Here is a 17,970-nt window from a genome sequence, read left to right as displayed (position 1 = left end):
AGCTATAATGCAATTGAAATATAGAGAAATGATAAGCGGTATTACAATTTGCTATTATTATGATAGTTATTAGAACATCTTATTAGGATAAATATGAATTAAATTTATCGCAAAGATAAACAATAGAATACAGGTAGTTTCACTTGATTATTATAAACTCATAAAATTATAATACTTAGCGCTATACAATATTAATACTTTCAATTTTCTGCCAATTTTAAAACTCTATAAAGTATCGGTAATTAACTAAAGTTGATATCCGCTATTGAAATTCATTCATTCCGATAAAGCGTCTTCCTAAAAATACTAGAACTACAGTTTCTTGCAAACTTTACTTTATTGCATAAGATTAGATCCGTTTCACAACTACGAAAGACTATCTAACTGCAATACGACTATTTAATCTTAGTCTTAAGCTTATTTGGGACTGCACTATAATTCTCTAACAGCTCGTAGCTTAATCTTCTTACTATTCTAAACCTTTCTAGAAATCAATCGCTTGGTATTGGAGTTCAAGATAATTTTCTAATCTTATTAACCAGCTAAAGCAGTTGTTATAGAGTTAAAAATGGCTAAAGCTTAAATGTCAAGTCATTCTATTCTAATAGTCTGCTACAGTAATAAGACTACCAAAAGCAACGAATTATATCAACTAAACGTTCGGGTATTAATGATGAAATCGAATCTTTTGATTATAAATTATAAATCGTATTTTAATCTCATTCAACGACTTTTACCAATTGAAACTTATTTAATAGGTATGTAAACGATTAGATTTTATAAGATTTTTTATCCTTAGAAAGCTTTATAGAGGTGAAAAAATTTATTTACTGGCTATTTGTCAGATTATATTGATAATTAATTAATATTGAAAATTGCTGTTCAGGGGTGGAAGAAATATATTACCGTCATTAATGTATCATTTATAGTTGCCTATTTCAATGCTTCTAATACTCTTCTGTAGACGTAGATTTATTCTATACATCGCTCAGACTTTCATAAGCGCATGTATTATCAATTGGATCCGTAAGTAGATATAAAAAAAATTTATTACCTGAACCTCTTTGAAGAATTTGCAAGCGAGCGGCGATCCTTCAGATGATTAAGCATAAAAGCTTAACTCTTTCGACTTAAATAGCGTATCGAATCTTCACGCTGCGGCATACTGTGTCAGTTAGTTTGAACTTTAGCCGGAAAAACGGACTTTCAACCATTAAAGGAATAATAACTTTTATTAATGTTTATTTTAGATCATGCTTTCCAAGTTATTTCCGATAATCAGAAGTTCCGTAGCTTTTGTAAAATTGTAATAATGCCTTCTTTTAAGAATGTTAATTTCGTATACTGCATTAACATTGTGATGTTAACCACAGGACATCGTCACTTCGCATTCGAAGATAATCAAATTAGTATTTGATTGAATTTCATAATTTCAGTAAGAGGTCAAGGAAAGAAACTAAACGAACGATAAGATAAAAAAGCAAATCGCTGACAATCAGCGATACGAAGGGTCGTTCATGTACAAAACATGTCTCTCGGATAGATTCTTAATAGATTCAAGATAAACATTTTAAAATAGTAAGGATGGACATACTTATTTATAGGGCTATTAGAATATGGGTAACGTTAGCAATTGGCATCTATAAACCTTAATAGACTATAGTCTAGAGGTAGAAGACATTACAAGACCACAAAAGAACCGATAGATGAATTAAATTTCTTACATTTAAGGACTTTTGCATACTTTGAAGAAATAGTATATTTAGAATTTCAATGACCTGGAAAGTTAGAAAAATGTCTGAATGTCTCCTATCGAGCTAAGTGTACGATTTGGGGACATAGGTTTACTTGGTGCCAAATGCACACTTAAAGACCATAGTATTTTGCCGGATTTTGCACATAAAGAAATTAATAGCACTTGATCGTAATTTCAGACAATGTATAAATATCTATATCAACAAAGGTTAACTTTTATACTATTCAGTTATCTCATGAATTTGATCACATGTTACAACAAAATTTCAGTACAGTCCAATCGCGATAACTGTCAAATATTAGGTGAAGACAGCAAGACCTCTCGTATACGTTTATTTCTCCTGTATCACGAATATATATATTTTTATACCTGAAGATGGATAGTACTGTACGTTTCGGACGCTCTCTCTCTATAAAAACAATATCACCAAATAAAAACAATTAAAACCTAATCTGTCGATGATTTTCGTGAAAAATTTCGCTTAGAATTTACCGCTTTAACAAAGATAAGTATATTCTCATACATACAGTACCGGTATAGGATCCGAACCCAGTGTAGTTTTTATAAATAACCATACCCAGTATTAGTTGCCTACTTAGATAATATCTTCTTGATCATGCCACTTTAAGTGACAATTTGTGATAATTACATGTCGGATATTAATTTTGTAGGAGTAAAACGGTAAATTTATTCGATGCATATCCTGATATACTTGTAATTATTAAAACCTCTAAAAAATATATCCCATTCAAACATATTTCTAATAGTACTGCAAATAGTATCAACGTTATTGAACTATAGTAAATTCTATAAATATTTTTATGCAATCCTTCACAATTCGATGACGTTATTATCGATTCCGTTGAATACTAAAATAGTAAAATCATAGTCTCAACCTCACTATTTCAACAGCAATTGCAGCTGGTAACTTTGAGCGGTTTTCATAAGTACCATATACTGATATACAATTATTGTGGTTAGAAATACATTAGGGAGATATTGATATGGAAATAACATAATAAGGGGAAGCCTTAATTATATAATTTGGAGCTATTCTACTAACGTATAGATTTTTGTGCGTTTAGGCGCGGTAATAACCGGTCAGTATGGTGCTGCAGTCAAGATTTTATAACATTGCAAGTCAGTGATTAATCATTACACGAATTAGACTCTATCTCACTCTCCCACCTATCAAATATTGTTTGTTTTCCATTTACGATATTTGTTTTGATATCATGGCAAGACAAATTCTAAAAACTTACCCTAATATACAAATCCAACCCACCCACCCTGAGCAGCGCGGGGTATTTATACTACTGTTAGATGACTGTGATTATGGGTTCATTTCAATAGGTCAGTATAAGATTCTTACAGTATTTTTTACCTCAAGATTTCTTCATGTAAAACGATAGCTCTTAAAAAGGTAGTAATTTCTACAGAGTACTGATTTTTAAAATAGTATTCGTTATATCGCTAAGGATGGCCACTGGGCCTTTCAATTCTGATTTGATGTAATACTCTGATGAAAATTGAATAAACATAGAATCTTTATAGAGTTTTCTACACAGCCATTTTGATTCTTCCATTTTCTTATAACGGTTGTTATCGACAGAGCAAGCGATCCTTAGACACATAATAATGATTGGTATAGAATTGACCACAGTACTAACGACATTGTCCCGCATTGTAGATATCTTACAGTACCTGCTAATCTTAACTTGTTATGTCCATCACCGTACATTAGTTATCATAATGTGCTTTGGACCATTAACTAATCTTAATATTAGCAATTCATAGCATTTCATCCGTAAATGCATTATTGAAAAGTAGTATTCTAGAAACATAGCTGCGAATATATAGTAGAGCCTGGCTATTACGGGATATATATAATATCGAATGGTAATACTATCTGTTAATTAACAAATGGGTACATTATCGTAAACCGTCAGCAAAGCGACGTGAGTTTGTACTAGTAATATAATATACATGAGATTATCTCAAGCTAATCAGTCGGTGTCGGACAATCAAAGTTCAAAGGTAAAATGATATTTTTGACCTTATTTGGTATCTAATACTTAAAACATAACAAAGTTACGATGATTAAAATATATAATAAATAAAATATGTGTTGATTGATTTTCCTTACTATAATGACATATTTCAGGACCAAAATGATACATTTCAGATATACGCATGTTTAACTAACCGGCCACTTCCGTTCACAATGAAGGAAAAGAGCCACCAATAATTGTTTGTGTTATATATGGCTGTCTGTATCCGTTCGTTATACAGTATGTAGCTATATAATATACTGTACGTATAGATGCAGAGCTATCCAATAACTGCCAGTGCTATACGCGTGCTTAGGTCCTCTTTATCTGAAGCTATCCGGCAACTGCTAAAGACATGTATGGCTTTCTACATATAAATATTGGTTAGCATTACATTGTAACGCTTCCCTATATTATCCATCGTACGATAATAACGTGACGCAGTAATGCTAGCCGGTATGAGCATAATTTCGCTTCTGAGTTGACTAATTGCGCTTGCGAATTAACTACATTTTCTAATATTGAACAATTATTTATCGGAATATTCAATTATGAAATCTCACAATAATAGAAAGAATTAGTGTTAGGGTGTTAGTTAAGTAGAGGAGATTTTGCTACAATTAGCATCTCAAGAATCTCAGCTAAGTCGCAAACTAAATGGAATTAATTAGTCCCAATAAATGCTACCTTGCAGGAAATAAATTCCCTACAACGTTAATGCCTGCAACTACATAATCTTAGATCAGATGCTCTAGTAGTAATCGTACAGCTTGATAATAACTTTACTAATATGAATTTAAGAGGTTAGGGCGGTAAAGGACAATTCCAAATACCGAAGTGAAGCATTTGGCAATATTGTCATAATTAGTACACTACTTTTAATATAATCATATACTAGACTCAGCTATTGTATCATGGATAATTAATTTTATTCTAGTTTATTACAACGTATGTATTACTGGAGTGTCAGTAATAGACATAGATTAATCAATAAAGTTATAATTTAAAATGACGTGATAGGAATACGGAAGGTTTTATTAATATTTACTAGAGCATGCATAAGTTTAAGTTTCTGCTAATAATTGCAATCCAGGATCCATGAGAGTAGACTAAAAATTAAAATGCTATATTGAAGTATACTATAAATCATTCTTCATCCTTCTTAATATTCCTCATATAGTAATAGGTATTTTCTTTTGGAGGGCCAACTAAAATGATTGTCGGAAAGATTATTCAGACTGGATGTATGAACTAGAATTATTTGAATGCTGTATGTACGCGTATAAGTAATAATTATAAATAGCATGATTATTGACTGAAATTTTTGCAGTAATACTAATTTAAAATTAAATATTTGAATATTTTATTCATTTATAATTAGCTTATTAACAGAATTATATCTAAAAATAGTAAATTGCTTATGGATTTTAACTTTTAAATTTAATATTCTAGCTATGTCGGTTTAATCTAAAAATGAATAGCACAAATCCACGATTTTCTCATCAAATAAATATTCAGTACGTTGGTAGCTTGAGCTGTACCGTAAACGGTATACTGGGCATTATGAGCTTACAGTACTGCATACTCGTATCATAATCTTATGCTGTGAGTATCTCAGTTATGATTATTATAAACCTATAAAATTCAATTTAGTAATTGATTTTTTCTTTTTAAGATCCACATACTGTTTCATGCGGAACTCATTGTTAATAATACTAGCATTTACTCTTCATTACTATTAACGCATATTTACACAATTTAACTAACCAATTCAATAATCATTGTATTATATAATATAATTTATTTAATTAGGAAAGTTCCCCGAGTCACGAATTTTAGATTTTTATTTGTAATAAGCGTATCTTTTAATTTGTAATAGTAGAAAATTTAAAGATCTCAATTCAGCTTAAGTCAATTCACCCATGGTGTCGTAAATAGATAAGATGATATGGAATGTTGATAAGGCCTTACTTTACCAATTAGCCCGATATTTTTAAACTGAGTAAAGATCATTTTCAACAATGAAGGTCGTATTTTGCTAAAACTGACAGATTTCTTGAATAAAACCCATTGATTGAGGTTGTTATTAATCTTTGATTACTGATATACTAGCTGATCTTGTCTGTCGATCAAGATTTTTACACAACTTATATTTTGTTAAATGATGTAGGCAGTCCTTGTTATATAGTAAATTTGTTGAATTTAACTTACTTTTAAGGGTGATGGACTAAGTAATTGCTTAAATTATTGTATTCTGGGACTCATTTTGTATAACATACAGTACATATTACTATACGCGTGCAATATAGACGTTACTAGTAGAATTGGCAATGATACTGATTGAAGCCCACAGAAGTTAGATTAAGTGTGATATGGAATCATACCAGAGCGAGTGGCATTGTTACTTACCTTTTACTATACAGTATTTGATCCTAAATTTATCTAAATTAAAATTCCCTAGGTGTTTGGATCATTAGTTGTAGAAGACCCTTACTTATTGGCTAATCTAGATTTAAAATTAAGTAATTATTTTATACATATACTGTGATGATGCCTAATTTCTAATGTTGACCAGTGCATTGGCAGATAGATATTTAAAGGGTGATCAACTGCTATTTAAAAACAAAAGCTTGACATCTGCTTACGAGATGAATTTAGCAAGCTTACAACATATAATCGTAATACAGTACAAATATATATAGCATACGATTGTGGGTAATTTCATCAGTTCATGAAAACAGTGAAACATCGGCATCTGTCTGACTTCGATTGCAAAGTACTATGTAAAGAGCAAAATTCTATAAAATCTATATTACGTACATTATACCTATTTTGATCGGTTAAGCATCTTCCGTTTCGATCTATCGGAGTAGCCAGCTGATAGTTCTAATAAAAATAAGCATGTGATTTTAGCAGTTAGTTAGAGTTTTATAATAGTAGAGAAACTCCATATACGATTTTACCTACAAAATTCTAAAATTAGAGAATTTTATCAACTATAGCCTACTGTACTGTTCCAACCTAATATTTCGAAGACCTTTTAATTACGTTCATCAATAAGTTTATAATGTTATGGAGCAAAAGGTGAAGACTGTTGAAATGAGCCTTATAAGTATGATTAATTTTTATTTGATTGCATAATAATATTAAAAAACTTATTAGCAACGAACCGTAATAAATCAAAGCGAAAATCATGTAATGAACATTTATTAATCATTATCAGCCAGATATAGTGATATTACGAAAAGGAGAAAACAATACCTATTACCTTTTAATAACAAAGCAGTTAAGATATTTACCGAGGAAAAACACTAGATGATATTTTAAAATTTAGTTTTTCATGTATTAGGACATTGATAAACGATATCTTATAAGAGTATTTTGCTAACCAATATACTGTGCTGTTAATCTAACTTAATCCTGTTTATACATGTTCATTATAAGTTACAAAAGTCATACTGACTAAAGTACTCTATGCATCAGCAAAATTTAGTCATACAATAAAGTAAGAAAATTTGATTGTGGCTTTTATTGTGCTTTTAGTAATAGTTAATTATCAAAAAATTATATGACTTTGAACATTTCTATTGTCTAGTAATAATTAAATACTTGCAATACTAAGGCTATCAATAATGATAGATAATGCTGCATATATTGCACTTTAACATTATGAAAAGTATAACCGTTAAAGCTTATATAATATATATTTGCTGGTAATTTGTACACTGTATACGCATATACATCCGGAAATCTAACCTCTAGATAAGCCTATGTGCATGTGATGCTACATTGGTAGGTGTCATATTCCTAAAGTTACTTTCATTATATACTTATCGTTCCATAGGCAATTTGCATTTTCGAATGTTATAAGTATTAGAATTACATAATTATTATCGATTATTTATTTTTTTTATCAAATGAAAAGCTGTACCTGTTGGTTACGTGCTGAAATGCATCAAGAGTTATCTATAAATTCATATACTAATAAATATCCTCTTTTACGTGATTAGTATCGATTTGAAAGATATCTAAATGCAACTTATTGTTGATATCTTTAAGATTCGAATTTTTCGATTCATAAATTAGTAAAATATGGAATATAAAGAATAAGTTTTGTCAAGATTAAACCAAGCTCAGAGTTAAAACTATTGAAGTCACTTGTCATTGACAGTTGATTTGAAAAATAACTGGTATTAACTAATTTGTTTGCGTTATTAACGGAAATTGGTAGTGCAATTTAGTTATATAATCATGTAGCTAATTTAATTAAGATCTTGCAAGCCTTTATATTTTAAGAATTTTAAGCGGCCTTAAAATGAAATCTATTTATTCCTGTATAACTTAATCCAATATGAATGCTACTATTTTGCAGCAATCGCTGTTCATATCTATGTGATCAATTTTTGGTACGTACTGACAGCATGGTAAATTATTTATTGTCAAAATCACAATAGATTTGTTCCGCGTAATGTCATGCCAGCAGTTTTAGTTTATATTCGTCTTACTTAATGGCATCTTAGACAAAAATCTCGAAACAACTTACTGGATTGAAAATATAGAGAAATGGGCACTAATTAGGCGTAGATCTAGCTAAATGTCTATCAAATAATTTCATTATCTTGTATTCTTAATTTACAAGTTAGTAGATATGAAATAGATAGGCATGTCTGAATAGTCCATAGTGAAGGTGTGAACTAATTTTAATGTAACTTTGAACTTCCAAATTGGTGCATGAAACGTGTGAGAAGTATGCTGTGATAAAGGGTTGAAAGAGTCAGCGGCTGTAGGCTTAGTAACGGTTCACAGAATTTATACAAGGAGTTTTAATTAAAGTGGATACTGTATTGTGGATACTAACGGAGGTTCAATGCGGTAGTTACGGTATAGCAGTATGTGAGCTGTGGTGTAGTATCGTATGGAAGTACTACTACTGTGACTAGTGCAACTAACAAATTTGAGGCAGAAATCATCGAGTATTTATAGATTAAGAGATAGAATACATGAGGAGAACAGGTTTTACAATTAGATGAGACATTTACTATAAACAGACAAAGTAATAGCAAAGATTGTAAGAGACAGCGAAGGCTGCAGGTGCTATAAATAACTAAACGTAACACGCTATATTTGAGTATAGTAGAATTAGACTGCAAAGCTATATGTATTCGTTACAACACAAAATGTCTATATTTAAAGATATGGTAAGACTACAGTGAAATCTAAATACATTACATAAACCCGTACTTATAATAATGAAGTGATAACCGTATTAACTTTATTTAATGAAGTTAAATTAAACTAGGTTGAGGGAATTTTACTCTAAATATTCTCTAGACTAAAGCATGCCAAAAAAAGGGTAATATAGGTATGCATTTAAGTTATTGAACTATATCGTTTGTTTTTGTATGACAATTTCTAATACAAAAGTTTAAACTTCAAATATAAATTGTTCATAATTATTAACGATATAGTGATGAATACCTGGAAATCTAAATTAAATTTCTTTATGGAAGTACGGTATACTTTACGCCAACTAAAGATTATTTCCTGTCAATAACAATAGCGAGACGTCGACCAACAACATAATAACTATCACTATACTGTACATTCTGAACTGTAGTGGAAATTTTAAAATATATTAGCAGCATAGACTAATGTATGACTGATTCTGAGAATAAATATTCTGCAGAAAAATATTTTCTTTTTATTGATTCAATGCTTACACCTGCATGCGTACATAGGCAATTCATCGCCGCAAAAATAAAAGTTACAACAAGTATTTTAATTCTAAACGTAATCCTGTGACCAAGCCGTTCAGAAGTAAACCGAACTAGAGTAAATCCTTATTACAACTATTATAATTATTAATCTCTAGAAGATCATATAGAACCCTACTTATGCTCTATTTATTACATTATACCAGCATCTCCAGATAAAAGTTATCTATTTTACGGGTTTTACCAACAAATAATAATTAGCCTTTGTGAGAACCGTCTCCAGTCCTTTGTATCCTTCTCTTAATCGCTTCTGGTGACACTCTACGTCTATGACTAGCTAGACCGAGGAAAGCGCAAAAATCGATGAATAATGTTGAAACATTAAATATGCGAAATTCGCTAGCGGAATAGTCATACGGAAACGAATGATGATAGTTGTGAAAACCTTCACCAGCTATAACAAAGTTAGTAAGATGATTTTCTGTAGGTTTCATGTGGCGATCGTAAGGTTTCATTCCAAAGAAATGCGAGAAGCTATTAATGCAGTATGTAGCATGAAGAATCATTCCATGACGTAAAAATACGCATACAAAGAGGGAATTCATGAAGGTTTCTTGCCAAGCTAGCATCGGAACTAATAGAGGAAATAAGAGCCAGCACACCAACACTGTAAGTCCATAGTACCTATGTAATTTTCATCGATACAGTAGTACGAAAAATTATTAGCTATCATTTAATAGTGATAAATATGGGTCAAAGTCTTTAAAATATCATCAAGCACGTATCCTACCTGTACTGAAACATAACGACCTTATCTTGATATAAATCATCATAATTGATTTTATCTCCTTCTTCCTTAGTTCTATGGTTCTTCTTTACCAATAACCAGCCGATATGACTGAAGAAAAATCCTCGACCAGCGCTGTGGGGGTCAGCATTAGTATCAGTAAATTTATGATGAACTCTATGATCTCTGGCCCAATGTAATATGCTATTTTCGTATGTCATGGAATTGCACAACATAAGAAATATACGCATTGCAGTCGATGCTTTGTATGACCTAAGGTATTGGGGAGAAATGCTGAGTAATCATATGTAAGTGTATATGGTACTATAGCTTAACAAGCACTAAATTTCTAACCTATGACTCCATAGGCGATGCACGCCAGCTGTTATGCCAAGCGATCCGAAAAAATGAAGAACAAAAATCCAAACTATTGACCATCCTTTTACGTAAGGTAGAAGAGTCAAGCCTTTGATGTAAAGGACATGGAAGAACCCAAACCTAAGAACATTTTTCCAAATAATTTGCTCTCTGAGAGGAGGCAATTCGTCATTCACAGCTGTAGCTTTATTTTTTACTTCTGAGACAGTAGTAGTAGATGATCCTTGAAATCCCATGACAATAGATTCTATCCTATAAGAATTATAATGACAATATTAATTCTTTAACGTAATCATACTAATTGCATCGTAAATTGAGCCAAAAAATGAGCAATTTCAATTAAATTATGCTTATAAACACAATTATATATTACTTATAAAGAATAAAATATAGTAAATGGAGATTAAGAAGTGGACTACATTTTACAGATTTTGTATGGTATGATCTTGCGATATGATCAGTCTGTATCTTATTTTCTTTAGTCGTATCTCACCAGATATCAAAGAAAAGGTGACGAAAAGTAAGTTTTTCAACGTATGAGACATCAAAATATGGCAAAAGTCTTTGTACCTCTACCTGTGATGTGCTTATATACTCTCCCTTAACGGAAATATAGTAGCATTACACCTGCTCTCATGTTTAGAAATAATAAACGAGTATATCCTGCTCGAAAATTTAATTGATTGTGAGGGCGGTTTAATCACTAGATTGATTTGCCTTTATACTGTATTATATTGCGGCATCTGTTGTATTTATATTTACAGTAAGATATGCAGTGTGCATATTCCATTGCTTATGTTCAAAGGGTAATGTCAAAACCGCTCAAATTGATTGGACGAAAATTGTTTATAACATACCGGTTTGGTTTTGCCAGTCTTTCTATACTGGCATAATACAAGGGACTTTGCACGTTCTATATTTGTCATACGTCAGCTTCATTTGATAGAAGTGTAATGATTTATAAGATCAGAAAGTTTTTCAAAGAATTACTTTTAAAAATTCTTTTATATTTCCAGAGATAATTTGGCAACAGTTTTGGGATAGTTTCTGCTCTTGTCGGTCAGAATTAAAGCATGATCGGAGCAGGAGGGTAAGCTTTGAAATTTATGCTTTAAGCGCTGGGCATCACTTCAACACTTTTTCAGAAATTGCTATAAATCCAAGCAGGGGGTCTAAATCTTTCCGCGTATTTTGCCATCAGCATGAGGTCGGCTAAAAATTTCGCCCAAAAATAAACTCCTCGTTCAAGGTATTTTCTTAGGATTTGTAAATAGCTGTTCTAACTTGTAATTCAAAAGTTGATCAAGTCGATTTTCACACAGCTGCAGTAGTTGTTTACGGCTGTATACTTGGGCTATAATAATTAATCATATCACAGATACTATACGTCTTACTCAATAAGTTATAATTTACTAATTTTGTAATCTGCTGCTTCTATCAGATACTGGTTTGATAGCACATTTAGGTCATACTAAACTTTATCCGATAATATGACATTCTATAATTACTTATTTCACATATATTGCTATTAGACCAAAGAATAAAGGAATGACGTGACAATGATCATAAAACAAAATTAGCCTTTTATATTCGTCAAGGATGAAAGTGTAAAGCATGTCCTACAGATCACAGCAGGATTCATCTCTGCTCATGTCGTGCAGAGCCTTGAACTTTGGACATCTAATTTTTCGAATTTAGCAAATTTAATTCCAATAATGATATTTAAGATATTTCTGATTTTATGTGCATCTATATGAAACATAAATGTTTATTTACCTCAACTATGTAGATTCTTATAGAAGCACTTATGGAGTACCGTATTAACAGCGTTAAACTAACTACTATCTAATTATACCAACATAGTTACGACATTTTCAAGAAATCCTTAATTTACTGTATACGGATTGGAGTTTACGAAAATATCTCCATTAGTACAGCATTTTCTCTTGCATAAATCAATCCTGTTACAGCACCTACAAATGAAAGATATAAATTGAAATGTATCGATACGAACTTTGGCTATATTAAATACTAATAGTGATATCATCGATCTCAATTTCTACCTTTATTTGCTAATTGTAGCTTAAGCCAGGTGTAAGGGCGAGTATTTAATAATAATTGATCTATATATATAATATTCAAATGACCCAACATAAAAAATACATTACTCGTTCATAGTTTCTCCAGATGCAACTTGGACTCTCTCAGTTAAAATTTTATTTGCATAAAGCTTAATAACGTACGTTATAGTCAAAATTTCGGTGATTAATCTGCAATTGGTTGATCGTATAGTTTCTGGGCTGCGTCATACTATACAATTCCTAATTGTAGCGTTGTTAATGATTAATTCAATGTAATAGAAGGAGCATGTAACCATTTACATTTTGACTGATTTAAAATAAATCACATTGCACCGAAACTGAATGTTTAATAAATTGCTGTACTTTAGTAGATTGCAAAGGTTATTTTCTAGTAAGTACATGTACAATCAAGCAATGTAGGCCTCAATCTATGAAAACCGTACAAATTGGTGTTGAATAGCTATATATTAGTTGATTGATTAAGGAAAGAAAGATGATAATTCATAAAGTAACAAGCTATTTTCTCTTTATATCAATTTGTTTCCCTATTTAAAATTAAATAAGTCAATTACTGCAGTGTATGGTAGCGAAGATTAAAACTTAGAAATTGTCTATACATTTGTCAACTACAACCAATTTAAGAAATATTCTATTATAATAATTTACATTCTAATTTACCCGGCATCTTTATCATTCAAAATAAATCTAGCCTATCATTTCAATGAGAATCCTAAATTATTTAGTCGGTACTACAAATAAAGGTTATCTTTAGGCTACTATCGGAGCGAACCAATGACTATGGAAGTAAAGTTTAGGCTTTCGTAGGCTATGTATTAATTTTAAACCTTTATAGACACTATGGTAGTCTTGAAAAATTTTTAATGGTCAATATAGTAATGCCTAGAAGGAATTAGTACTTGATCAGTAGATCTACTGAATTTAAAATACAATATTTATTAGATCGTGTTATAGTAGAGCTAATTTACGAAAACGTTGCTAGGGTAATTAATCTTGCAAGGTAAGATTTGTAATACTAATAAATTTACGAGTTTGACTTCGCTGGCAAAAATTGGTCGGGATAAGCGTTACGTACGCAACACAAATTTTTTAATATTTAATATATAAGATTCTTAGCACTGATTGGAACGTTGAATAAAATTATGATATTTTTATATTTCTTGTTATAAATAAGTGCAACTATGGAATAAAATTCGAGTTTGAACCCGCCGACTTCGCTGGTAAAAAAATTCAGAGTATATGGTATAATAGTAGCTATATATTTTTTTGCACGTTCGTGTAAAATCTCGTCATGTGTGATAAAAGCTGAAAAGCATTTATAGTGAAATCTTGCAAAAATTACTTATGTATATAACTTGGGGCACACGCTGATTGCAAATACGTAACGATGTAAGGAATCATTTTTATTAGAAGATGCAACATTGATAAAAATGAGTAAAATAATCAATTGTTATATTCATATTAGTGTGAATAACTTTGTCGCAGACTAATAGGATGAATCACATACCACTAGTACCAAGGCAAGATACAGCATCGTCATTGCTGTCTTTACTAGACACTATGATATAATCTTCTCATTTTTTCCTAGAGGATAAATCGGTATTAATCATCCTCTGCAATATGAATGCATAATTAAATGGAACGAGGTGACCTAAAAATTTCATTTTAATACCAATAAAGTGTAACATATGGTATATAATGCTATTTGATCTAACATTCATAAGTTGTAAAGATGAATTTTCTACTCTTTACGAGAATTTCACTTCTGTCATAGCAATCCTCAAGTTAGTTAGACATATAACATGAAAGAAGGGCAGATAGCTATTTTCCTAAACTAAATGTATAAAATGCTATGAAAAATATGTCGTATAAATGATAAAGTTTATCATGTTCTTGATTGCTATTGCAATAATTAAACTAGGTTAACGGATGGTAATATTAGCTAGATGAGTTAGCACACTTTGGAGCTCCAAGAGAATTTTTCGGTTATTTTCTAATACCTGTCGTTTACGCTTTACAAAAATAGTACTGTATTTATTTTTTTCTTTGCGGTTACTTTTCAAAGAGACTACAACTAACTTAAATATCAATCAAAGGCAGAGGTTGTACATGTTTAACTTCACCTTCTATTACTGATCTAAAATGCATAGTTTACCTATGAATAACATACTGAACTTCAATCTTGGTAATTAATCTCCAAAGCCTTTTAAACTGGCCACAGTATTCCATGATAGTATCAGATAGGTAGATAACGATATCAATAGTCTGGAAAGCCGATTATTTTGGACAGTATCCGAGTATTAAACTTAGCCTATGACTACATACGGGTGGTAGCATAGATTTATCGACCGAAAACTAATGTAGTCACCGCACACAACTTCCAGTATTGTATTGATAGATCTAGTAAAGCAAGGTGCTAAGAATCATTGAATGCTGAAGCTGATGGTATCTTTTTGGCTAAGTGCCAATTCTGGCTTGCTACGGTACCTTCGATTTTAACTAGTATCGTTATGGTAAAGATAGTTACTATTACTGCCAACGTGGAATAAAATAGTTTGATGACCCATCTGATCTAATCCAATTGGATGATCCTGCAGATATAATGCCGATAGATATTATATTGAGGGAAATTACCCATGGTTAAAAAACTTTAACATAAAAAATTACAAACTTTCGCCAGATATACAATCCCGAACACCGAATTTATAAACTACATGGAATGAAATACTGAAGTTAGCACGAATATGTATGTCTTAATATTAGGTAATTAAATATTATTGATGTATACTTTTAATTAAGTGGAACTACTTTAGCTATAAGACCCATTCAACCCTCTGCTGTACAATTTATATTTAAGAAAGGGCCAAATCGTATAGAAGTAAAATTAGCGAGCTGACGGCTATATCTTGATGCTATAATTAGAATATAGTTTACTATTTGATTAAGCCTGTAAAATGATAGATAACTTTTCATGATGAAATCTGAATATAAGGATATTCGAAAAATTATTGTATAACCACGTTCTGATTAAATATTAAATTAAATATTAAATACCGTTTCCATTTAAGAAGCAGAATAGAAAGAAATCCATAAAGAATCATAAATACGTGTAAGACCACACAGTGTGATTGATTGAAGCCAGCAGATTCGTTATAATTTTAGGATCTTGGTAGAATTAGTTGTAACAAGAATAGTAGGTATGATACATACATGAATAGGAGGTTATCTCGGCTTACGGTCTCAAATAATTCAATTTAATAAAGTAATGACCCAGCAATGGTGTCTTATAGACTAGGTGCTGCCAAATTTCTAACTTCAGTTACAAATAAGTAAGTTAGAGTACAACAGGATACCTATTTACTTACAGTTGATGTCGCACCCACGGTGGATGTCAACTAGAATGTAAAGCAACGTTATGTATGCTAACCAACCGACCGTGCCCTTTAGTGGACTACTATAACATGTCTAGTAATCCATGTATTTTAGTAATCCATGACTCTATTCTAAAATTCGTAGGTAAACTATATCGTATGAGAGCATGGGCTCTTCCTATAATATAACAGAGGTACAAATTTCATTAACACATAGAAAATTTTTCTACAATAAAAGTAAATAATTCATCACTTTACATTATTTTTAAACACTTTATAATATTACAGTAGTTCTTTTTATAGAAATCTGAGCAAGCTAAAGTCTCTTAATCGCCATGGGTCAGTATCATATCTAAAAAAAGCTTCATTAAAGCTCAAGTTAATATATACTTTTACTAAATAATTCTATTTGCTTAGATAGAGGCTAATAAATTTTGATGAATCTATTATTATTTAATATAATATTGCCTACGATATACAATTTAAGAAAGAACCAAATATCGATATACTGCAGCCATTTAAGAAAAGAATTATAGAAATTAATCTGGTAAAAACTTAATCTTAAATGATATACCTGACACGGTAATTAGCCGATATAATAGCAATAGTTATAGAGTGTAGTGCAGACATAAAACTTAAATCGCCATTCAAGTTTGAGGAAATCTAAAATTATCGGGCAGTTAGCATGAGCAGTTATTAGTCTTTAGCCGTGGTATTGTGTAGCCATACAGTATATATAGATGTACCCGTATTATGGGCTAATTTGCTCGTATATTGCTAGATACTAGTATTTTCATAATATAATAATTAGATCGCTGAAGTTATGTAGTGTTAAGCTAATACATTGAAAATTTTGAGCTATAGACAATGATTTAAATCCTTCAAGCCGTACGCGTACTTATCGTTTTTCTGGCCTATCTAATGACTCAATGACCATAAATATAATTCAAATAGAAGTAGCTGCATACGCTAAATATAAAATGGGTCTTCTTTACACTCTCTTTTGATAGCAAATGAAGATGTATGTATCACATAACATTAGTAGACCATTTAATCGATTAAATTGGATTTATTGCAATTTTAACCATTTCCATAAATTAGTGCAAATAAAATTAACGAGAATTTTTAACACGTATAAACGCAATAATGGTTTTACATGAATTTTGGATGATGATGAAGTTGCATTTTAATTTTGGTACGACAAAAAATGGATACGTGAACCACTATTAATTAAGGTACAACATTAATCCATGTTTACTAGACAATGTGTGTTGTACTGTAGTTACATTATACACTTAGTTTACGTCGTACCGTGTTAATTTCATGTACCGCACATGGAGATCACGATGACTTCGATAAAAATATGTAAGATAATATAGCAATTATTAAAACAACAAGAATTACGCCTAAATTAGATCCGTTTGTATCTTTATCTTGAATAGCTACTGGGAAAAGGCGAGCTTTTTCATCTTCATGAACTTCCGAAGCTTCAATATTTCCAACATAATAGTTGCCCATTAGGGCTCGGGCATCAACAGAATGTCCATTTTCTTCGAATGCTATCGTAGCGTCTTTGCCTGCCATTTCTAGCAATATTTCCTCTCCACCAGGATGCTCCACCATGAAATTGGTTACATCATATACTTTGTTGTGTACTACCAGCCATAACGATTCACTTTTATCGTGCTCAGTAACTTCTGATCTAGTAAACGTCTTTGGCGATCCTTGAGAAGACATTTTAGTCTTTCAGCAGTGGACAGGATTATTAACCCGAGTGACTCTGTAAAGATACAGTTTTGTGCAGTAAATAATAA

At 31.1% G+C, this 17,970-nt stretch overlaps 2 protein-coding genes across 2 annotated transcripts; both read right to left on the bottom strand.

Moving 5' to 3' along the window:
- Positions 1-9,778: 9,778 nt before the first annotated feature.
- Positions 9,779-10,922, bottom strand: TRIADDRAFT_51148 (uncharacterized protein; the record flags this gene model as incomplete). The annotated part of the gene is made up of 3 exons (XM_002117917.1): positions 9,779-10,205; positions 10,312-10,581; positions 10,663-10,922. The coding sequence occupies 3 exons, from the start codon at positions 10,920-10,922 to the stop codon at positions 9,779-9,781; spliced, it is 957 nt and encodes a 318-aa protein (XP_002117953.1).
- Positions 10,923-17,647: 6,725 nt separating this feature from the next.
- Positions 17,648-17,872, bottom strand: TRIADDRAFT_9293 (uncharacterized protein; the record flags this gene model as incomplete). Its single annotated transcript, XM_002117916.1, has 1 exon — positions 17,648-17,872. A coding segment is annotated over one exon (225 nt), but the record flags the coding sequence as incomplete, so codon positions are not given.
- Between the last annotated feature and the right edge of the window lie 98 nt (positions 17,873-17,970).

This window comes from Trichoplax adhaerens, genomic scaffold (assembly GCF_000150275.1).
Source record: "Trichoplax adhaerens TRIADscaffold_33 genomic scaffold, whole genome shotgun sequence".
In the NCBI taxonomy this organism is placed as follows: Eukaryota; Metazoa; Placozoa; class Uniplacotomia; order Trichoplacea; family Trichoplacidae; genus Trichoplax; species Trichoplax adhaerens.
The sequence above is the reverse complement of the archived record's forward strand: the minus strand, read 5'-3'. Positions and strand labels throughout refer to the sequence as shown.